At 35.9% G+C, this 25,589-nt stretch overlaps 2 protein-coding genes across 2 annotated transcripts; both read left to right on the top strand.

Annotated features, from left to right (window-relative positions):
- Positions 1-1,521: 1,521 nt before the first annotated feature.
- On the top strand, positions 1,522-10,774 carry LOC144436339 (uroporphyrinogen decarboxylase-like). The gene is made up of 9 exons (XM_078125112.1): positions 1,522-1,774; positions 5,636-5,741; positions 6,055-6,134; positions 6,480-6,578; positions 7,205-7,366; positions 7,556-7,717; positions 8,324-8,461; positions 9,683-9,783; positions 10,274-10,774. The coding sequence occupies exons 1-9, from the start codon at positions 1,748-1,750 to the stop codon at positions 10,515-10,517; spliced, it is 1,119 nt and encodes a 372-aa protein (XP_077981238.1). The 5' UTR covers positions 1,522-1,747; the 3' UTR covers positions 10,518-10,774.
- An 11,568-nt stretch (positions 10,775-22,342) lies between these two features.
- Positions 22,343-25,341, top strand: LOC144436617 (cytochrome b-c1 complex subunit 6, mitochondrial-like). The gene is made up of 4 exons (XM_078125443.1): positions 22,343-22,399; positions 23,742-23,780; positions 24,440-24,601; positions 25,034-25,341. The coding sequence occupies exons 1-4, from the start codon at positions 22,355-22,357 to the stop codon at positions 25,064-25,066; spliced, it is 279 nt and encodes a 92-aa protein (XP_077981569.1). The 5' UTR covers positions 22,343-22,354; the 3' UTR covers positions 25,067-25,341.
- Positions 25,342-25,589: the final 248 nt, after the last annotated feature.

The following is a 25,589-nucleotide window of genomic DNA, read 5'->3' as shown; positions in this document are numbered from 1 at the left end:
ACTAGAAAACATTTCACTGAGAGGTGTCAAACAATATCTATGTAATGCCCCCCCCCCCCCCCCACACACACACACACGCTGCTCTGCCAACAATGCATATCAAACTAATGTATGGGCCCCTGAGTGATACTTTTAATGACGTCTAAGTTGGTTATAGTTCAAGAAGAGATAAATCTTCATGGATAATTTTTGCTCTGCTTCACTCCGTCAAAAAATTATCCATGAAAAGATCTCATACCAAATTCTAACTTTTATGAAGACCACATAACTCCTCCTCTCACTAGAACATCCCCTTTTAAGCCCATAAGGAAGAGTTTTTTTTTATCATGAGGAATGTTCAATCTCAAATATTTCCCCATGAAATGAGAAATTGGTAAATTTTATCAATAGTGGACTAGAATTTGACAATGACAAGTTTTCTTGATCTGATTTCTCAACAGGTGCCTTATCAAATGAAGATGATCACCATCATGTTTTCAAGACATCCTTGATGAATCGTCAGATCACACTGGACATGCTTGACAGGCAAGGGTTATTAGACCCCACTTTACCAATGGATATATGAGAGAACTCCCAAGCCACCAGAACATTGAGCAAATCAATAACCACAGATTTTCCAGCTAAATCTAGTTAACATTATCTTACTTTTATTATGTAAATGTTTACTTGAAAACTTTTCAGTTACAGATGTCATAAATTTTATTTGAAATTTGAGTTATATATTTATGTAAGTTATTATATAAATTTATTTTAAATATTTGATTTATGTGATATAAATTATATTTGAAATAGTTGGGTTATATGATATAAATTGTCCATGATTGTCACATAGATGACCAAACAGTTCATTAAGTTGTCAGACTAAATGACTTTAATACACAGGTTATAACTCACAAGCAGTTCAAAGTTTTTTTTGCATTGAGCTTTCGATTTGTCTTGGTCAAGGATCCTAATCAGATTATGAGATCCTCATCACAATGACAGATCGCAAGTTCATTGCTCGAAAACCGAACTGCTTGACATATATTATAGCCTTTGTAAGTCATAATATAAATTGTATTCGTAGACATTTGAGTTTAAATTCATTATATGTTATACAGTATGTAAAGTTTACCTGAAAACGTATGATATAAATTTATGTGAAAATATTTGAGTCATACTAGTATATTACTAAATTTTACTTGAAACATTTGAATAGTGTGAATAATCTGAATACAAAATTTATGTGTTCCAATGATGACTTTAAAATGATGTCAATAATTGTTAAAATTTGAAAGTTTTGTTTTGTTGATTTTCAAATGAACTTGTACATTACCAGATATTTCTTTAGCAATCACAGCATGGAAAGAGAGACTTTTTATGCAAATAGTAAAGTATGTGGCACAAGCTGGGTGTTAAGTTTTTTTGACTTGAGTGAAAATACTTACATAAAACTATTCTAGTGTCAATTCATGCCTTGATGGTACTGATATAGTACTGGCACTGTTATCCTATTTATTAGCATAATAGAGGTTCCTTTGACATATAATTAGTATTATCATGTTAATTATGTCATTTAATCTTTCATGCATTATTTTTAACCCATACAACACCACCTCTTCATATATGTAGACAGTCCCTTCCAGGTTCCAAGGCCACATCTGCATATATGTAGACAAGTTTACTCATTTGCATAAGCCCAATTTTCACCTCTTCACCTCATATCCAGCTAAATTAATATTCATTTGTCAAAATATATATATATGTAATGGATGCAGGAAAAATGGGATTGATTGTATGTTTTATTATTCCTTTCAAGTTAAAGTTGATAATTGTAGAGTAGGTAAGATCCTACTCTGTAGTGGAAAAAATGCTTGACCTAGGGAGTCTTTTGTTTGAAAAGTGCATCACAGCTTAGCTTTATATGAGATTTGAAATCTGCCAATAAGAGATGATAGTTAGATATGCTTATGTTAGAATACATAAAAAATTATACCCCCAAAATGTGTAAACTCAGCTTGTGACCCTTTAATTAAGTTTTGGTATTCTTAATCTGTACAAATACTATCTCTGGAGGAGAAGAAATAAATAGTATGTGTTCAAAGTTAATACTTTTGTCTATCTATGTGTGTGTTTTTATTGACATGTCTCATCATGTATTGGTAGGGTACAAGTAATTCCTGATGATGGAAGATACATAACTTATTGTGTTAAGACTTCTGTGTCTGCTTTTAGGTAGCACATACTGAACAGTGTTCTACCTCAGACGACTATAGTGGTCTGTGGTTCTACATAGAATCTTGTTTCATTTTGTTTTGTTTTGTTTCGTTTCGTTTTGTTTTGTTTCGCCGAATACCATTGCTTTTAGGTAGCACATACTGAACAGTGTTCTACCTCAGACGACTATAGTGGTCTGAGGTTCTACATAGAATCTTGTTTCATTTTGTTTTGTTTTGTTTTGTTTTGTTTTGTTTTGTTTTGTTTTGTTTCGCCGAATACCATAAGCCCTTAAAAGTCTGTTATCAAACCAAATTTTATAGTATAAAACAAACAAGATTACATAAAGCAATGAAATAGAAGTACCTTTGGTTGCCAACATTATTGGTAATGTATATCAAAGAGGAGGAGCAGAGAAAAACATATAGGGGAATGCCATCCAGAAAATAAAGATTTTTTCATTTATACATAAATTTTGCTCAGTGCTAGTGGCCAAGAAATACCAACTCATAAAATGGAAACTCTTGTTCTTTCAGTGGTATGCTGTTGCCGCATGGGACTTAGCATACATTAATATTTATTAGATGAACAAGCTGAGACGTATAACACTGAAAGAACAATGCAGTTGAAAAAAACCCCCATGTAAGTGAATTTATGCCGGTGACGTGAGCTTATGAAATGACTGGCTTTCCCTTTGTTATTGCTTGTCTAAGACCCCTTAACCGTCATGAAATCATGACGTGAAATTTCAATGTGGTTAGGGAGTTTTATTCAAGATGGCGGCGCCCTTGTCGAACCAGGTGAGTTACGTAAATCTTAAATCTATTTTGATTTGCGTCGAACATTGGATTTGGATGTTGTTCTTCCGTCAATGAGAAGCAGGGACAGCACATTGTACACACATTTCAAACAGCAGAGTATGTGTACATGTAACTTCACCGTAAAAAAAACGCGAGAGACGGCATTCGTGTACGTGGTGTACCTAACCTAACGTGCACAAGTTTCGTAACTGAATTTTGTGTAGCTTGGTCAAAACATGGAAGTATAACCCATGATCAAAAGGAGGTGTAGATATGATTTTGCAGGTCATCATATTTAGAATTTACAAAATTAAACTATTGAGTTAAAAAAAACGTAAATTGCTGCAAAAGGGTCACGATAAACTGGTTTTCTGACAATGAAAACAAGACTATTACAGTTTGCAATGGAATGATTTTCCTTGTAAGTTGTTGACTGTTAAAGAGTGTTGTACCATGGACTACTTCCATGGTTGTACCTAAAACTGTGTAATGTCTGACCGAAGTTGTCAAGCACTTTGTACCTTAATCGTTGCACGTGGCATTCACTTGTGTAATGGTCTGTAACTTATCGTGATACTCAAAGGTGGAAAGAAATGTAGCGATAAATATTAATATTCGTTATGAATTCACAGGGTAATAATTTACTAAGGCTGCTGTGTTGTCGACACATGCATACACATAATCTTTTTTTGTTAGCGGTATCTGGGTGTACCCGGTAGCTGTAATATAAATCACAATTTGGAGATGTTGAGTGTTGCATGTATTTTTTGCAATCTGATTAAAATCTTATGTGAAAGCGGCTAGATGTCATTATTTGCCTCAATTTCCATCGTTTTGTGCTGTTTCTTTTGTTCCGGGTGATCGACAGTGGCAATCACCCGGAACAAAAAAAAAGACACAAAGCATTGGAAATAGAGGTATAAAATAAAGAAATCTAGCTGCTTCCACCACATCAGATTGGTAATTTTTTGCAGATAAGTGTTACATGTATTTTTTGTTATTTTTATTGTATTTGTAACAAACTATTATAGTATTGTTTACCGAAAGAATTTTTGCACCACTTTTTGTGCTTATGGGTTGTTGATCTGCCAAAATAAATTTGCAACAGGAAAATCCCCCTTCTGCTCAAGTATGTGTACTTTAAAGCAATCAGAATATTTCAAATATGTTATGCCGCTTCATAATATTGATTTTGATCATGGGAATTTTTTTATAATGGGGTGGGGGAGGTATACTACTTTTATATACACTATTAGATTAATTTGTAAGCATGAATCATAGTTGTATACATGTAAGTTATGGTTCAGTTTGTTGTCTAGGCTATTTTTCATTCCCATTCTTTACTCGGTAAAAACATTTCATAATTTTGTTAAAAATAAAGATATTGACTCCAAATTTTTCAGTTTGTTCTTTATATATTTCACCTATCAGAAAAAAAACATTAAAATATTGTTTGTTTATGTTTTTTCTATACGAGAAATAGAAGCAACAGCGAGTGTACATACTTCATCCAGTGACGTAACTCTCATTTGAATAGATCTGTTATTCAAATATTCAGTAACTGACTCCACATTCTTGTATACAGTTGTTCTGAAATGTGTCAGCAACAGTTGTGGCCTAGCTGTAGTGTCTAATTTTCTCTTGCAATGTCTGCAAAATGAAAGTGTGCATGACAAGTAAGGGATATTTTCATGCACGTAAATGAATGTCCACAGTAGGTTTTCTTATTGACTCATGTCATATTTATTTTATGTATGATCATTTTTTTGTAAACACTTTGCTAGAAGAAGCCAGACGCGGATTATATTTTGTCATATTCCTAAAAAAAATACCTTCAGAAATACTTTTTATTCATTACTTATTGTGTGTACATACATAAACTATAACATGCAATATAATAATCAGAATGCAATGAATACTATGCACATTGTACAGAACACACGTTACTTATGGCTGAGTATCGATCAAATGTAAAGAATGTTACAGCTATATTGTCGCCGATGCAGAAAATCAATGACTTCTTGCGCAAACATAGGTGCCAGTTATATCAGAAAAAAATGGTATATGTACATGTCAACAATGTGTGATACATGTACGTATGTGCATATCGAGAATGCATGATTTTGATGAATGGAAGACATAAATATGAAAGTGAGAAACAAGACTAAGCCTAATACTGAACGTTACACATCACATTTCTTTACTCACCCTCCGTCTATGATTTTGAGCTGAAATTGGCAGCAGGCCTCTGAATACTTTGTCTGTTTTGACATTCGAGTGTCGTATTCCACCATTACAGGATATGGTATACTGAGAATTTCGTCGTAGCGGGTGCATTAGACTCCCCAGCAAATGTCAATTGTTAATAATCATTGTTTATGGTTATTTGAAATGTACATATCCTGTTTTCCCTTTGCTAATTTTTACTCAAATGTGTCTGAATACATTTATTAAAGTGGATTTACATGTTTTTATTGATAAATTTAACTGTCGCCCTAGCCCAACAGCCTTAAAGCTTACATTTAAAGGCAGCACATACAAGTATTTGGAAGTGTTCATTTATGATATGGTTCTTGTATCTCTTATGGTCTTATAAGCTGTTAGATTTATAGGTATTTGTTGTGATTTCTTTTATCTAGAATTTTCCACAACTGAAGAATGATCTCATACTGAGAGCAGCAAGAGGTGAAAAGACAGAAAGAGTACCAGTATGGGTGATGAGACAGGCAGGACGATATCTACCAGGTAAGAAAGAGTACCACTGTACCAGTAATGGTGATGAGACAGGCAGGACGATATCTATTAGGTAAGAAAGAGTACCAGTATGGGTGATGAGACAGGCAGGACGATATCTACCAGGTAAGAAAGAGTACCAATATTGGTGATGAGACAGGCAGGGCGATATCTACCAGGTAAGAAAGAGTACCCCCCCCCCCCCCCCCCCCCCTGTAATGTGACCCTACTTCCTCAAATTCCTCTGATCCCCCAACATAAATAATGATGTCTTCCTAGTTACGGTAGAGATACTCAAATGTTTGTCATATTTTTTTGATTTCAGAATTCAAAGAAATGAGAGCAGAGAATGATTTCTTTACTGTTTGTCAAACACCTTCCAAAGCTTGTGAAGTCACTTTACAGGTAAATGTATACACAGCACAATTAATGTGTCATCTCTACACACCCCACCCGTCACATCTATACAATTTGTGGTATAACCCTCAAATGGATAGAAAGTCTTTCTAACTACACGACAACAACATGATGCCGTAGATGACGAATATTCAACACCAACCTCAGTGCACTTATTTTCCAAAGGGGTCCATACTAGGAAGTCTTCTCTTACTTCTATTCATCATCGTCATCACCAATAATATTTCTCCAGATACCAAACTTCATCTCTTCACACATGACTTTCTTATACAGACACATTGACTTCCCTAATGACACTAAAATATATTTCCATGTATTATTATATTGTTACAGCCTATCAGGAGATTTGACCTGGATGCTGCCATCATTTTCTCGGATATCCTTGTCATTCCACAGGCTTTAGGTCTATCAGTACAGATGGTACCCGGCAAGGTATAATCACCCTTATCATTTCTCTGTCTACCTTCTTTATATAACCACTAGAACGCTCTCCAACGTATATATTAGAGTTCATACGCTCTTTGAAAGTCCTGGAATTGCAAAGGACTCCTGGAAAGTCCTGGGAAAATGCAATCAACTCATGGAAAGTCTGGGAAAATTGATCTATGTTACATCATAAAGTAACAATTATCAAAAAAAAAATGATTTGCGACAACAGAGAGCACGCCTGGAAAATGACCAAAATTGCTTGGAATACTCCGGGGAAAACTGATGAAAAACTGATGGAAAGTGATGGAATTTTATCTGAATGAATTCTGATGCATATATGCGTGTTGTTGTGGCCTAGAACAAGCTGAGTATAAATCCCATATGTTTTGTTTGAGACTGTACAACATATAATATCAAACTTTCAGAAAATGTTCATGCTCAGTGAGTATGTATAGCCACGTTACTCATATTTATTTTATAGTGAGCTAGGAAATACCTTTGACATTTTGACTGTATTCCACATCTACAGTGAGGTGACCCTCCCCTTCCATCTGCTGTACGAAAATAATATAGCTTACTCCATTCTAAAGAGTGGAATTGTTAAAGAGCTATATTTTATCATCACACAGGGACCAACATTTGATGATCCTATAACTACTGTAGCTGACATGGACCGTTTGGTGAAGAATGTTGATGTCAATGAAACCCTAGGTTATGTGTTTGACGCTATCACTCTTACTAGGCACAAACTAGAAGGAAAAGTTCCTCTTATAGGCTTTGCAGGTTCACCAGTAAGTAATAGTAGTTGTACACCCATAGAGCTATGCCCATGTAAAATACTATGAAGTACATATATCTCACAAGTGAAGAGTGTGATAGTGTGATTAATTTTGTGATTTTCTTTGCCAGAAATATCTGGCACAAATATTTTACTGTATACAGGGTGATAGTGTGATTAATTTCATGATTTTCTTTGTCAGTGGACTCTCATGGCATACAGTATAGAGGGTGGTGGCTCAACTACATTTTCTAAGGCCAAAGCATGGTTGTACAAACACCCAGAAGCAAGTCACCAATTCTTGCAAATCATTACTGACGTGACAGTGGATTATCTGGTTGGTCAGGTATTGGCAGGTGCTCAGGTGAGTTATCTTTTTGATTCACCGATTTTTCCCGCCATAATCTGGTGTTGCTGTTTTCCAGTACCATCACTTAATATTGGCAGAATTCAAACCTGATATTTAGGAATATACATGACTCAATGACATGGTTTATCATGCTGTACATGTAAAAGATGTTGAGGACACCACTGTTATGCTGTTAGAAAGTGTGCTAACATTGCCAGAATACAATTTCAATGCGCCGTACAACTGATTGGAAAAACACAGACAGACATAAAAGACAACAAACATACACTCTTTGAAAAAAAAACAAACAAAAAAACCTGTTAAAACTGTTAAAAATGTCCCGATATTAGAAACATACTAGTAAAAAGTTGAACATGTGAAAAGGTAAAATATGTAAAATGACGAGTTCTAAAAAGACTTAAAAAGGTAAGTTTTCAAACTGCTTTTAAAACAGTTGAATGAAGAAGCAGCTCGGATTGGTGATGGCAAGGCATTCCATAGATTGTTTAATAAGAAATGAATTAACATGTCATTATCATAAATTAACATGTCATCATAAATTAACATATCATTATCACAAATTAACGGACAATACTCTTTATGCTTGCATTCTTGTTTCAGCTTTTACAGGTTTTTGATTCACATGCTGGTATTCTAGGCTATGAACTCTTCTGTAAATTCTCCTTACCATATCTCAGACAAATAGCAGAAAGAGTGAAGGAGAAACTCCAGAATCAATCAGTAGAACCAGTCCCAATGGTAAGCCAATGTTAGTTTGTATTTGTGTTGGGGTGGGGTGGAAGAAAGGGGTATGACAACATCATACCTGATCTGAGAAATGAAAGTTTAAGAAAAGTAGTTCTTTTCGTGTTTGTTTACATCATTATTCAAACCGTGGTATCCTTGATAAGTGACATCACGATTGTGAACTTGACTCTTGTATGATCTAGTAGAGTGACTTTGACATGGTCATCTTATCTACCCATACTGTAGCAAGTAGAGTAGAGCATAGACCCTCCACCCACAAAAATGGGTGGATGGTCTATGAGTAGAGATACTAAGTATAATGAGTGACACTCCTTGTCGGCTTGTGATGTCAGATCAAATGTGTTGTTAGGTTAATGACATTATAATGGGCTTGTTGTACTGTTCAATTTATTCAAGAGAGTTTCTTATTAACAGGTGCCACTATATATATTGCATGGAGCACATAGCCAGACACAGTGAGACACATACACACACACACACACACACACACACACACACACACACACACACACACACACACACACATACACATACACAGGCACACATAGACACAGTGACACAAACACACAGACACACATACCTACCTACATACATACATACATACATACATACATACATACATACATACATATATACATACATACATACATACACACACACACACACATACATACATACATACATACATACATACATACATACATACATACATACATACATACACACACATACATACACATACACAGGTACACATAGACACAGTGACACAGACACACATACAGACACACATACATACATACATACATACATACATACATACAAATGTACATATGTTGACATACAGAAAGATGTGTGCACACATACACACACATCTATACATGTGCACATATGCCACACACATGCTCTCCCAGATACAAACCTGCACAAACAGACAGAGATATACACATGCCCTCCACACACATACATGGCCAACCCCCCCCCCCCCAACCCCAAAACACACACACACACACACACACACACACACACACACACACACACACACACACACACACACACACACACACACACACACACACACACACACACACACACACACACACTCACTCGGCTGGCCGTGTTTGTACTAGACTCTGATAAGTTTAGAGGCGCCAAAACAAAATAAACCAAATCTGTTATGCATTCTAGTTAATATATTTTTGTTTGTATTAATAGATTGTTTTTGCTAAGGGTGCACACTATGCACTTGAAGAGTTATCAGAGAGTAGTTATGATGTGGTTGGCCTTGATTGGACCATGAAACCCAAAGTTGCAAGGTAAATAAGCATTCAAAATTAAAGACATATCAATTTGGTTTAAGATTTAAATTTAGGACCGGTGTGAAAACAGTTGTTTGGCAGAGCTTTAATAACACTTGTTCCAAAGCAAAAGAATGGTCATGTAATCCATGTGAACACAATGACACAAGATTGAGACATAAGAATTGAATATTAGGACTTATTTTTGACAATTCAAAATGATAACAGTCAAGACAGTCAAAGTTGGTCCAATCCCTATGGCTACTACACTGTAAAAAGATAGTAATCCAAGACTGGGAGATTCAAATATTGGGGTTAAAGCAAAATTTGAAACAACACTGCAACACAGCTATTGTTCTGTTTGAAATTGTGACAGAAAATAGCTACACTTTCCCCTTTAATTGTGTTTAATCAACACCAATATTGCCTTAGTGCTTTGTTACTATTCAGTCTCACATACAATTTCATTTTACAATTAGATTTTACTGATTAAAATGTTCTTTTACAGACAACAGGTTGGTGGGAAAGTGTCTTTACAAGGCAATCTTGATCCATGTGCAATATACAGTAGCAAACAAGAAATCGGCATCTCTGTCAGGAATATGATCAGTGAGTTTGGAACTCAGAAATACATTGCCAATTTAGGACATGGAATCTATCCGGATGCTGATCCTGAACATTTGAAAGCATTTATTGATGCTGTACACAAGCATTCAGAAGAAATGAATAGAAATCCTCAAAATGAAAAATGATGACATTATAAGTAACCCTCATGATCTTCCAGTGGTGACTGTAGAATAAACAGCATCAATGAAGTACTGGTAATTTTTACTTTGTGGACATTCAAACTGGGTTGAACAGTTTTCAGGTGTTGTTACACAGGGACTACCAATGGCATTGCTGAGTTTAGGAGGTCTGTAAACAAGTCACTTACACAGGGACTACCAATGGCATTGCTGAGTTTAGGAGGTCTGTAAACAAGTCACTTACACAGGGAATACCAATGGCAATGTTGTCGGCTATACTCACTTACATCCTATTAGCTATCAAAGACATTGCTATATGTACAATACATGATAATGACAATAAATGAACAAGTAAATGGTCGCTTTATGACCGCACTTCAATAATAAACATGTGAATTATATTGTCTTGTGTGAACCATGATTATGAAATAAGTTTAGTATTGTATGATTGTATGTATTCCTTTGTCATCAAACTGTGAATATATTGTACAGAAAGTACCACACTAGACTCACTGTGGTGAAAGATATGGCAGATAGCTGTAATGGAGTTAATGTGTTGCTTTGTCCCACATCCTGAATAAAGAAGTAACCGAATATAGTAATTCAATGAATGAATAGTGTATGTTCAGTATAGATTATACAACACTAGAGGCACCATATGGTAAAAGATATGTATGGCAGATGGCTGTAATGGAGCCAACGAATCCTGCCTCATGCAGCTGTAAACTTGCACTCTTGTTCACACTATGATAGATGGTAATTTTAGTTTGTAGGGTCTGTATGGCCATTGTCTTGGGTTATCTGTTACACAGGTTATGCTTGTATGTAGAAGTTTATACCAATGATTTGTCCTCCATTATGACACGAGTACCGATATCCTGTATTCAGCATTAACCCTATGTTACTGGTACATAGATATACCATTGTTAGTATTCATGTGTTTATACTCGCTCAGGGAAATATTTGAATACTGCCAGGGATTGAGTACTCATGACATTCTAGGAATTTTATCGGTGTGATTGATGGCAAAATTTGCTGTATATTAATAATATATATATATCCGTTGCAGCTAGTGCAGGTGTAACTGTAAGCCAAGATGTTTGACCTCACCTCTTGTAAAAAAAAGGGTGTATATTATAGAACTGAAAAACACATACCTGGCCAAAATGTTATTTTGAGGTCATGACCTTATTATGGATCATGTGGGAAGTATTTGAATGAGATGGATTGGAATGATGATGGAAATATAGAATTTCATCAGTGTACCCTCTATGTCAAAGATGTGTCACTGGTACACAGTAGTTTCTTTTTACCCTGCCAAATTTGATTTGCCTCTCTGCCCCTTCGTCTTTCTGACTCACTGCTTGATTGAAGTCTTAGACATGGTTCAATAATGTATGACAACAAATCAGTATATTTGGTGCAAGAAATATTTATTCGGCCAAAAAAAATGTAAATGCAGAGTACAGAAGTTCACCATATTAATGGTACTTTCATTACCATTATGGAGTTTATTGAATTTATTTGAAAACAGAGTTTGTATTGCTTAATATTGACAACTAAAACATTGCAATAAAAAGAGTATATATCTAAGTTCTGGAATGGTTTCCGTTTATGATGATCAAATATAATAATGGATACGGACACAAGGACTGAAGCTGTCAAAAGTTTTCAAAATGCTCAAAGTACTGAACTTTGATTAAGTAACGAAATAAAATAAACATGCCATTAATCCTTGCTACCGGGGGTATTATTTAACTCATGCCAGTCATCATTTCTGATGAAAGAACCGCAAGGATTAGTGTCATGATTTCATGAACGGATGGACACTACTACAGTAGTAGGAGACTATCTTTAATTAAAGTGGCCATATGGATGAGAATTTGGTATTTATTTTGGATTTTTATTTGATAAAAGAGCTTCACTATGTTTTTCTACTTGAAAAAATAATGTGAAATAACATATACCAAGTCCATGTTCACATCTCAATAAACAGCAAAACAATAAACAATGTGTAAAATGTTTGTTATTGTACGTACAATAACAAACTTTTTACACTTTTTGCATCTTTTTGCAATGTATTGAGTTATGAACATGGACTTGGAATATGTTCTTTCGCTTTATTTTTTCAAATAGAAAAACACAGTGAAGCTGTTTTATCAAATAAAAATCCAAAATAAATACCAAATTCTCATCCATATGGCCACTTTAAAGTAAGTGTAAAAACCGTTTCTTACATTTCCAGAATTGTGTTCATTCGACCTCAAAATAATAGAAAACCATGATCCCACAATTAGATATTTTCCATACTGTTTCAAAAATAGATGGAATTCACTTAGTTCATTGCATTATGCACTTGCCTACTTGGTTTTAATTTGTTTTATTCATGAGCTGTTTGTGATATAGGAAAATTGGTAATATTACAGATACTTCACACTTATTTTTCATTACAAGTATTGTCCATCAGAAAGCTTGCAAGGTTATCAAGCTCCCAAATCACACCTTCACGATGTGAATATTACAATTTAAACTTCACTTATTTACACAATATAGACAAGAGTAACAAGTCTCAAAAAGTCTTGTAATATCAAATGCCCTGCCTTCAGGAAGGGACCCTCTTGTCTTACCAGGGTAATACATAGACCCTACACGAAATTGTCTATGCTTAAAATCAACATTAGCTGAAATGGTCATTGGTGTTCAGACCCCATGCTGGAGAAATCATCCAGTGACCACTGTCTTAGTTAGTCTTGCTGCCAGACTATCGCCCCATAACTTTGTAAAGCCGAGTGGCGAAGCTGCGAGAAGTGAGGGACTTTAGCGGGGGACTTACAGGACTAAAGTCTCAGTCTACGAGGCAAACTAACTCTTTTGCACATAGGTGTGCTGTTGTCCTTGTAGAAAATCTCACCTGACCTCATAACATGAACTAAAGGTACAAATTGACCCCTAAAATGTAAATTTCATTTTATAAATAATACCACTTAGCAAAATCCAGTTTAATTTGGATTGACGAGTAAATGTCATATGAAACTCACCATGTCTGTAACCTTTGACCTTTGAATGTTAAAAAAGTGTGGTATTTCATAACTTTGGTGATTCCAATGTAACAGACATATTAAAAATTATATTTTACCATGATAGGTGACAAGTACAATCATAGCAATGTAAAAGGTTATGGTCATATAGATGTTGATGACATAGCTATAATATACAACATTTTATATTGATTTTCCAAATAATTCCATATAACTTTTCAGTGATGTAAGTATAAGTTCAAGACTGTTATTAATACCACATCATCTCATTTCTATATCGGAGAGTTGTTTGTATGTATAGTTACTTCCAGCTCTGTCCGATGGTGACAATGAAGTGCCAATAACCCAGTGTTATTGTATTTCTGAATACTAAAGTTTGAGTTGTGTAAAACTTAACTGACATTTGACAAACATTATCAAACTACAAATGCAGACGTAATCATAATTTTTTTTTTCAATCATTTTAGTTCCTAAGCTTATTTTTAGACTTCTATTTATTTTTGTTGCAAAGTCAGTTCAAGCTCTTTTTTTTACAGACATTCAAATAAACATTATACCAAGTATGACACCAATGTTCCTTCTAAATCAAAATGTCACACTACTAGACTGACACACAGTTTTTGTGACACCACCAAAAATATAGCATTCACCTATTCTGTACAATGTGGTGACACGATTCACAAGAAAACTGAGATTTATCATTTTGACTCACGACAACAAATTTCCCCGTTCACTAGACGACGCACTAGCTATCATCCACACATTGCCAGGAGTGTATTACAAGGTTGCAGTGGGGTATCACTGAATTGTTGAGTTAACATGGGTTAAACATTTTCTGTAAATTTTGACTCGAGAAGTTGAAATTTTCATTTGATATTATGAACCTAGAATCCATGAACATTCAGTCTTGTTAGATTTTCATTTTCACATAATTGGCATTAACATGGCAACTGCAAAGGTTGTTTACTATTAGTTTTAGTAATAATGTACTCAAAATGTCAGTTTTAGTATAATTCCATAATTGAGTATTTTAACAGATCATTTAGTCCAGGCTAAGAGCACTGATATTGTGTTCTGTGTTATCTTTATCATCTACTGTTTCAGTTCCTTCTGATGGTGATGAATCTGTAGCAGGTTCACCATCCATGCTCTCCTTTCTCAAAACTACAAAGTCATCATCAGACTCTGAGTGTTCACTTTGCTCTCTACTACTTTTGGCACCAAATGGCTCCAAGACATCGACCCCACCCATAGTGTCCAGGATAGATCTTGAGATCACCTCTGTTGATTTTGTCAGAATAGACTCTTCAAATCTTGCCATACCTATTGTTTCTGGTCTTGCTTCCTCTGAGGCAGTTGCACCTAGGTTTTGGTCATCAGGACTGACGGCAAGATCAACAACTCTTTGTGCGGTCTCTGCCATGCTAGGGGTTTCAAGGTCAAAATTCTGTTCCTCTACCTTTTGTTCAATGACATCTATATCTTCACTACTGCTTGATACAACTTCTGAAGATGGAAGATCTTGCACAGAACTCAAAGTCTGGATAGTGGGATCTTTTTCAGGAAGTGATGCTATTTCACTATCTTGTATGTGGGGACAGCCAATATTCTCTACATCAGGAGGGATGGCTGATTCAACAGTGACTTCACTACCTTCTTCATCCAGGCTGGTAGTTGTTCTCTCCTGAATGTCAAGTGGAGTGACTTGATCATCTGATTTTAGGTCATGTGTTGTCAAATCATCCATGCTTTTTGTTGCAGCTGGCACCTTCATAATCCTGTCTGGTTCCACTTCAGGGGAGGCTGCAGTATCTTTCTTGAATTCTTTATCAGGAAAGTAAAGTTCACTTACATTACTTTTGGTGGGAGAACCAGGTTCATGCACTGTTTTCCTTGGTCTGTCTGCTGTCTTCTTTTCTGGATCCCAATACTTGACTGGCACACTACCAGTAGGTTCTTCTAACTTGGACTTCTTGTTAGGAGGGCCATCATCGTTCTCTCGTGCAGTTTTAAATGGAACATCCTGGATGTGTTCAATATTAGCATCTCCTCCTCCAGCCTGGGGTAACATTAATAATTCTGCCTCATGTTCATGTTCAAGCTGCATCTGATGCAGGTCTTCTTGTAGGTCCTGATTCTCCTTTTGTAGTTCTTCATTAGCCTGTTCCAACTGTGCAATCTGTAATGACAGACATGTAGAAAAGTTGTGTTATTTGGAGCAGTCTACTTCAAATGCAATTACCATAACATTTTCCTCAAAAGTGTTTGAGTTGTTGCTAAGACATGGAGACAGCTAACCTACATGTAGACTGTTCACTTGGTTCAATTCAGCTGTGTCCTCTCAACACTTGCTTATAAGTTTGAATTCAATATTTTACTTAACACAGAATCAGCCAGAAAATGGGCTGCCAATTCTTATTCATTGTTACATCTACTCCCTGTCCTCAGATGACATTCATGGTGTCACCATGGACAGTCTAGCTGTGCGACATAAACATAGTTGGTAGACAGGATCTGACAATCACAATGGGAAAGATTTCAAGAAGTGGGTTGAGCCATTGTTATGTGAAATTTTAGTCTGAGTTTAGATTTGAATATAGAACTGACTGTTTGGCATGTGTCTAAGCGAGTGTTGAGATGACATAATGAAATCAACCCAAGCAAAAGATCTAGGCTGAGAAACAATCAGAAGTTTGTTTGTGAAAAATGTATTTACATGTATCACATATCCGTGATTACCTGCATTGGTGTGTACACATACTAGTGGTATTCTCACTGCAGTGCAATTGCAATATTATTGCATATGTGAATGTAAATGGAGGGCACAATCATTCCTTGCATACAAAATCATATGATTGTATGGTATGAATTTGACAGATATTTGCTTTTTTCTGATAAACATGTAATAAAAACAGAACCCCATGACACATGAATGCCAGTATGGATACGCTGAAGTATTTGTACTTATGTTTGTGATGTTTTACACAACATTTGATCACTCATTCTCACAAACCAGAGCTGTTGTTTCCACTACACTTTAAAATAAGTAGGGACCGGCTCGTTAAGAACGGTACCGTAACACGGTCGTGGTTTGCGACGATGTTGATCACTACACTCACAAAAGCATGGCCCAAGAGAACACTGCAAGCTTTCAAGCAAGTGAGTATGTCACACTTGCACTCAGGAGTCATGGGTTTCTGTCATAATATTCCATAGTATATAATGATAATATTTGACTCAGTTTTATTCTTCACATATACCTGTACGGGTGCATTTTCTATCATCAGCCGTTCCTCCTTGGTAAGCCTTTCATGTTGGTGTCTGGGTGCCTCAATACCTCCAATGAAAGGAAACCGAATACTGTAGCCAAACATCATAATAAGGAACAAGATGATAACAACAATGAGAACAAATGTAGCAATAGGCCAGACTTGAATAGGTAGATCCTTGTAAAGTGTATTGAAAAACTTGCCAATGGCTTCCCCAAGGTGTTCTAGAGGCTTCAGGACAAACTTACTGATAGTAACCACTATAGCCTGCAGAAAAAATATAATAAAGTCATGTAAAATTATTTTACAATAAAAAGATAATCAAGTAAAATCAAATGTGTATGAGTACATTCCAGGCACTGATTTATATCAAATTCAACTTTGTCTGTCTTCAAAGATTATATTTGGGATATAAGGCCAAAAAAACAAACATTTTGTTTCTCATTCTAGGGTGATGTGGTGATGCGGTATTCTTTCTTTAAGGCTCGATCATACCTATCAATAGGATATACCCCCAATATGGAGAATGGATTCAATTAATCCTACTTCTGCCTGAGGGGTATGTGTTTGTACACAACTAGGTACAAGTTGGTCCTCTTTCTTCCTAGGGGTATTTGTTTGTATACAACTAGGTACAAGTTGACAGAGGATTAAAAATAATCAAAAGCAAATGGCTATAAAAAAAACAGCTATGCTTATGTAACATGGGTGTATTCTTAAAATATTGAACTATGATTTTGGCATATTATGTAATTATGTTCTGTACATACATGGCAGCATGGTCAGCAGGTAAATCTACCGGGGTTCCCCAGTCATTTTACCAGGGTTCCCAAACAAAATTATGGTAGACTGTATTGGAAACCATGCAACTTTTACCCCATTCCCCATTCCTATTACTAAAGTGTCTACCCAACCTTAGTAAAAACACTGCATGGTACAAACACCATTTTGCTGCTGTGTGTGATGCATATCACAGGTTTGGAAAAGGAATTTGGGAAAAAGAACGAAATTTTTTTTTAAATATTGAGAATATACATACAGACAAGAAACAAAACTTGTTTTTCTCTTGGCCTAGACCTGATCAAAAAAGACCATAGTGGAATAGAGGTGGATGGTGGGGAGATTTTACCCGTGTCAGAGGAAATTCAAATATTGATGTATTGACTGGGATAGAGGTGGATAGATTTTACTTGTGTTGGTGGCACTTTAAAGAATGGAAAGTTTGTAAGATTGACCTTGATGGAAGCCACATTGAAGGATTCTTCAAATAGAACAGAGGTGGTTTCACTGAGGGATGTTACAGGCAATGTGGTTAATTGAGATGGAGGCAAAGGGCAAGATGTTACCTGGGTTGGAGGGACGTCCCAGAATGGGTCTACCATGAGAGCTTCATGGTATTCAGTGCATGTATCACCAGAGAAAGTGAAAACAGATCTAAACCACTCATTCATACCACTCCATACACCAGATCCACCAGGTTTACAGTGTTCAGGAATATCTGTCATCGCTTTGGAATGTTTCTTGGCAACCTCAATCTAGATCGGTAAAAGTAGTTACATGTGTATCACTACATGAATGTTCAGAAAAATTACAAGTAATAAGTACATGTAGGATTGACTTGTGTCTTGAACCTTCAGCAATTTCATGAAGAAATATTTAATCATTATTAAAAAAACCTCATTATGTACAAGTTGGTTCTCTCTCGCTCTCCCCCTCCCCTCTCTCCTTTCTCTCTTCCCTCCCCCTCTCTCTCCTGTGTATGTATACACAATGTTTGTCTGCCCATCTGTCTGTGTCTATCTGCCTGCCTGCCACCCTGCCACCCTGTCTGTCTGTCTCTATCCTTTCTTCATATATAACCATCACAGTAAAAAAATGTAAATACATCATACTGGTAGAATAAAATGAATTCAGAGCCTACCTTATATAAATGAACCCAGGTCCATGGTACACTTATAACAAAGAGCACAATGAAAGTCCGGAATATCTGTCTTTGCCATGAATATCCATATCGAGTAGGAACAGCTATGATCACAATAAGAAATGCAATGATGCCAAAAGCCTGCAAAAAAAATGACAATAACAATACACAATGTAACTTTGCAATACCTGTATGGTCAAAAACTCAACTTTATTTTTACTGATGTCAAGTACTGGGTAACATGTATCCAAATTCTTTTTTTATCTATCAAGGTTCTAACTAACATCGAGACTGGTTTATTTGCAAAAATCAACTACATGTATCTGTACATTCTACTATTGCTGGATAATGTAATGTATGAACTTGGTGAAATATATATTCACGTGATAAATTCACTGTTTAAAACTACACTTTAGCAAACTAGTTAACATAAGATGACTTGTCATTTCAAATAAAGGATATAAAGATGCTGTTCTCATCAATCTTGCCTACAAATGGACTAAACTAACAGCATCTTACCAGGATAACGAGAGACACCAAGGTTTGTAGGTCTGTCCCACTGAAATCTTCTAACCATAGTCTCCAAGTATTGATTGGTTTATCAGTGGGTTGTATTCGTTGTACCATGTGACTCAACACACCATGAGCATCGTACAGGTTTCCATCGTCACTACCAACAAATTTATTCAGTGTTGACCAGTCTTCAGATGTTAGTTTGACTAAATATTCTAATTTTATCAATGGCTCATCTCCTTGCACCTGTACAGTCCAGATAGTCAATCTGATTAGTAAATGTGTATTACTAGTACTAGTAGTTGGAATAATCTCACAAGGTAAGTTAATTAATATTTGGTAAGAATTTTCCTTGAATTTCTCTTTCTTGATAACATCATAAATCTGTCTTAAGAAATCTGGAAACATCTTGTATGTCAGATAGGCTGATGGACAGTGTCAGACAGCTTTTATATGCGAAGGATCCACAGAGTTGTCAAATTCTTAGCATGTTGTTGATGCCATTTTGACATTATTATGATTGTAACGTTTTGTGTTTTTTGTAATTGTTGGCTTCTCTTCTTGTGAAGGCTTAATAAATAATAATAATAATAATAATAATAATAATAAAAAAGAAAAGTACAATCACAGTGTTTAGGTGCACGCACACATGCGCGTATGTGCATGCATGTGTGCATGTGTGTGTGCATGCACACACATCAACACACACACAGACACACACAAACAAACACAAACACACACACACACAAACACATACACACACACACACACACAGCTTTACAGTTTTAATGCCTACATACCTTGGATGACATCTGGTTGACTAGTGATGTGATAAACTGCTTGAAGTACAGTTCTTTACAAGTCTGGGTACCTGTGCTTACTGTGTTTTTGCCTTTGTCACCAAGACAATCCTGATATAGTTTTTGAATGGACTCTTTGTTCTCCTCACATTGATTTACTGTAGTTTGTAGCTTATTACAATCACAATCACGCTGACATGTGTCTTGTTTCATCTGAGATGACTGTTGTTGATGATGATGACATTCTTTCAATGAGAGTTCACACTTTTCTTTCTGTTCTATGCATTCTGTCAGTTTTTCTTCCATTAAATCACAGTCACACTTGTCCTGAGAGAGACACGGAAAAACAGAGTATGAAGGTAGAAAAATCACATCGTATATTAGGAGTTTATGCCCACCTAGAGTGATTATGCCTTGACAACAATGCAGCCATACATCACCTTGAGACGAACTGGACTTGAAACCAAAACCAGAAACCAGACACTCTGACAAAGCCTTCAATCTCAACAAGTAAAATGTTACTTGAGAGTAATATAAACTATGATCATGCCATTATCATTCTGTTCTACAAAGTCATATCTATTAGCTATCAGCTATTTGACACGGTCACAAACTAGAATTGATATTGCAACATGCTGATGATATAAACTATCAATGGAAGTTGTTACAAATCACTCACAGTAAGGGCAGCATCTCTAATGGCAAGTTTTCCTTGAGTGGCTGCACTTTCAATGTCACTATCTGCCACTAGCTGCAATAATTGTAGCGTTTGATGTGATTTTGGGGGCTTTTTTGTCTGTTTTTGTGCCTTTTTTCGTTCCGACATTTAACCCGAATCAAACGCTACAATTCCTTTAATGCAAATGCAAATAGACGAGACCACATTGAAAACGTGAGCGAGGGTTTAGCGTACTACCTGTTTCAAACTGCTGCATGCCTTGCTACATTTGCCGATTTTGATGGAATTGGGGTACCTCTAAACACTTCTTTGGTCTTGAAGGCTCCGTAATTAATGTTGGTGTTAGGAAATGTCCCATACTTTGCCAGGTAAGGCGTAATTTAACAGAAAAGTCCGCCCAACATTGCGATTCAGATCTGAATCGGTTCCGTCTATTTGCATTTGCGTTAGAGGAATTGTAGCATTTGATTCAGGTTACACGTCGGAAAGAAAAAAGGCACAAAAACAGACGAAAAAGCCCTCAAAATCACATCACACGCTACAATTATTGCAGCTATATCTACCACATGCAACAACATTAGTTTTAAGTTTATGTCTATCTTAGTTTGTCGGTAGCCTGCTTTCCATAGTAATAAAAGATCCTCAATCGAGTTAGAACATAGAGTGAAAGCAGACTTTTATACCTTGCCACTGTTTCTCATTGTCTTTGTATGAGAGTCATAATTCATCATATCACCAGGATCAACCCAGTTGTCTTTATTAGTATACTTTAATTCAGGTTCCCAGTCCTCATTTGATACTGTGGTGCTGAACAAACAGCACACGATGAGTAAACTCCACATTTTTGACATCACGGCTACAATATCTGAGGAAAGATTGTAAATATAGTGGTTAATGTTTTTTATTGTCTCTCAGTTGTGGGCATTCAGTTCTAATCATGACTGTTTTACAGTTACTAATACTATTCAGAAAAAAACCTCAGAGTTTGTGTCTGTGACAGTTTGACAGCACATCTATACTGATCATGTCATTCATTTTTTCCTTCAAAAGGGGACATCATTTTATGATAAAATTTGGCAAGTCCTGGACAGTTGTTAACTTATCAACGTTAGAAAGAATATATGTTTAAATATTCTGAGAAACACACAAATACACGCAAGCACGCATGCACGCACGCGCACGAACGCACACACTGACAGACAGATATAACATGAAACAATTCAATGGTGATATTGATAAATGAACATGATCAAAATTCGGAAATATCAAAAAATATTAAATTAAACGAACGACAAATTATATTCGCGTGCATATTATCAACAGAAAATAGCATACATCACTTGCCTTTACTTTGCATCGAAATAATGTAAAATATTGCACACTGTCAAACGTTACCTGCTTATTTCTCTGGACCTGCGTATACAGTTTTCACTTCCGTGTTGTTTATGCTCTAACTCAATGACCTTTACCCTATAAAATATTGAGATACGCAGAGGAAACAATAATTTGATTGGTCTAAAGTTACAGATGGCCGCCATCGTGTTAAAATATAACCAATCAACACATGTGTTTCTAAACTCACGGCCATGTAATGACATCCGGGTATCTCAGCTATTCTACAAAATGGCGTTAGGAGACGAGCGTGAGTACGAAAGTGATCCACCAGAGGTAAGCAATCTATAGAGGATTTGGGACAAATCAGCCCCAAACTAATACTACATGTACATCATATGTATATTAAGGCACACAAGTGATTTCAGCCAATGGGACGGCGTAATGTTATGCCAATTTGAAAATGCCGGTAAATGTGTACGTGTGGCCAAGGAGGTTTGCTATGAAGCCGACTGCCCTTGGCTTGGGAAATACGTAACAGGGAGGGTAACCTCGCCGCGTGTCCGAAATGATTATGCCCACAAGCCAGTGTCGAACGCCAAGCTTACTCACCACGATGGAGTATAATTGTCAGTCGTTTTAGAGGTCAACAAAATGAATATATAATTACATTCGTAACATTGTATATTCCATGATGATGTAACTTTGTAAATTGTATGAGGTAAATCAGATCCATTGCATGCTAGCATGGTTGAGTTATGGAGGTCATTATCATCAGTCAGTCAGTGTGGTACGTTGACCTGTACTCCGAACATACTACACAACACTGTTGCAATTTAATTTACCATAGGTGTGACCTGTTTGTGCTGTGTCATGTTTTGCTTGTTTTCTCCAAGACTGGCTAGACATACATGTATCTTAAAAAAATATTCGCAACAAATGAAATATTATTATTAGGAGCAAAATACAAAAGAAACAAGTATAAAAATTTTAAAAATGTTCCGTGGCAATGCAGATCATAGACCACCCTCCAACATTGATGGGGGGTCTATGTGCAGATTGAATGCTGAAGTCACTGCTGTAAATGTCATTACTGGGTAAAATGGGATGAGAAATCTTCTCAAGTTAATGAATCACTTGTATGTGCAGTACAGACATGACACTAGACTGTAGTATAGGAGTGTAGAATCATGAAACTACAATGTTAATGTGTTGTCAGTTCTTAAAGTAATTTTGTAATACTATAATAGCCTATACAGGGAACTGTAAGATACGTCGTGATGTTTCGCCCTCACCGGCCTCCTCTCTGTTAGGGGTTGGCCGATGTTTGAGGGCGCCATGTCACGGCGTACCTTACAGACTACCTATACAGGGGACAGTGTTACAAATGCTGTAGACATTGAACTTAAACTGGCAGAAGGGAGTGAATTACTCTCTTACTGTACTTTGCACACCAACCCAACACACAGTAAACTTTGACCCAGCAAACTCGTAGCCGTAACTTGATGTGTGCATGTTCTGTTGTAGGAATAACAGGTTCATGTTAAATTATTATCACTGTTACTGGTGTGACTTCTGACCTTTGACCTTTGACCTATACATATTATCATGGAGAATTTTTTGAATAGCTTCGTCGGCATTGTGATATAAAACATTTTGGTTTATTTTTTTTGGACAGGAGGAAGAAGAGGATGATGAGGATGAAGATGAAATTCCCGTGAGTAGTGCCTGTCACTATGACAACTTCGTAGATGTACTTTATCATTTTATGAAGAAATTTAACAATTTATCAGAAAAGAAAGATATTTGCAATTGTTCAATGAGAATTGGAAATATTCTAATTGTATTCAATATTATGTTCAAGATGAGAAAAGGTGTCATTGTCATGTAAATGTTTTCATGGAAATAGAAGATTTGTTCAATGTAGTTTAAAGAACAATTTCATAAATATATGACAATAAAACAAAAAATTTGAGTAACATACAGTGACATGGATTATCAGATAAAGAAAATCAAATGAATAGTATCTATCTATATTCAGGGCTTCAATTGGTAGAAGTTCAGGGTAGATGTAGACTAGCAAACCCTGTATCTTGACTACCAAATGTATAAAGTTGTAGTCTGTTAGACCAATAGAAATTGGCACAAAATTTTACCTGAAACAGTGAAAAGCTCTAACAACTCACTTGGTTAAATCTACCAAACATATCATTTGAGCCATGAATAATTGACTGGATGATGTAGACAATCTTTGATCCCAGTCATGCGATAATTATTGTTTTTTGAGTACAACCCATTTATTTCTAATAGTGATGCAATGTTCTTTACTTTTTTGTTCATGGTTAAAACTATAAATCTCCATATGTTTATTTTCAGGATCCTATTGAAGAACTTAGAGAGGCATGCGCTGAGAAGCCAGAATGTGTAAAGTTAATGAAAGAATTTGACACCTGTACGGAAAGAGTAAACAGTCGTAGCAAGACTGAAGAAACATGTACTCAGGAACTCTTTGATTTCTTACATTGCCGGGATGAATGTGTATGTATAACTTTCACCTAGTAACATTCAAGCTGTCTCTCTCTCTTTCCTTATTGTGGATAGTTTACAAATTTTAGAAAGATATTTAGATTGATTGATTGAAGTGCGGATAGTTTGTAAAGTTTACAATGATAAGTACATCATCGAGACAAACGTTTCCCCTTAAGAGTAGGGGCTAAAGTTGTAGTGAAAATGTGTATATAGCATGTGTATAAAGTCAAGCTAGAGATTCAGTTATTCTGCTTCATAAAGATGAAGATCTTGACCACACATGAGGAATGCGTTTCTTTCACAGCCATGTCTGTACTACTGTTTCCATCATTCACCCCTCCCTCCCTCCCTCCCTCCCTCCCCCCCCCCCAGAAAAGTTTTATGATTTCTTGCACATACAGTCTTAATCCATAAAATTCTTTTTCTCTTTTCTATGAACAGGTATCTCATGGAATAATATCAAAGCTGAAATAGTGATCGAAGAAGGAGCAACATTTTTTCTGTGTGTTTGTACAAAGTTTCCATCCCCAAGTTTTTAGTGTTTTAGTAGAAAATGTTAGCCTGTGTCAAAACTTACCTTGTGCTGCAAAGTTATAAAGTCATGACAGACAGTTATATGTGACAATGTCATCCATACTCCATAGAAAGGCTATTATTTCTATCACTAATTTTATTCACACTAACTCTCTGTAATGGTTTTATGTGAATTGTTGAAGATATTAATTTAATTTGACACTTGCATGGAATAAGAACCAAACTAGTGTAAAAAAAATAAATAAATAAATTACACTTACATTCTTGGAAGTGTTGTCGTTGTTGTTTTAGTATGCCTTACATTTCATAGACATGTAGTTACAGGGGAATGTCTCTCCAAGAAATAAGTCATTTTCATTAATCATGGGTTCTGGAGAGACATTTGAGGGTGTTACATCACCCACATTATAATGAATATTCTGACTCAACTGCCTATTACAGTGAAAAGCTCATGAATATTCAT

The sequence above is a fragment of the Glandiceps talaboti genome, chromosome 6 (genome assembly GCF_964340395.1).
Source record: "Glandiceps talaboti chromosome 6, keGlaTala1.1, whole genome shotgun sequence".
Taxonomy (NCBI): Eukaryota; Metazoa; Hemichordata; class Enteropneusta; family Spengelidae; genus Glandiceps; species Glandiceps talaboti.
This window is presented reverse-complemented; position numbering and strand designations above follow the sequence as displayed.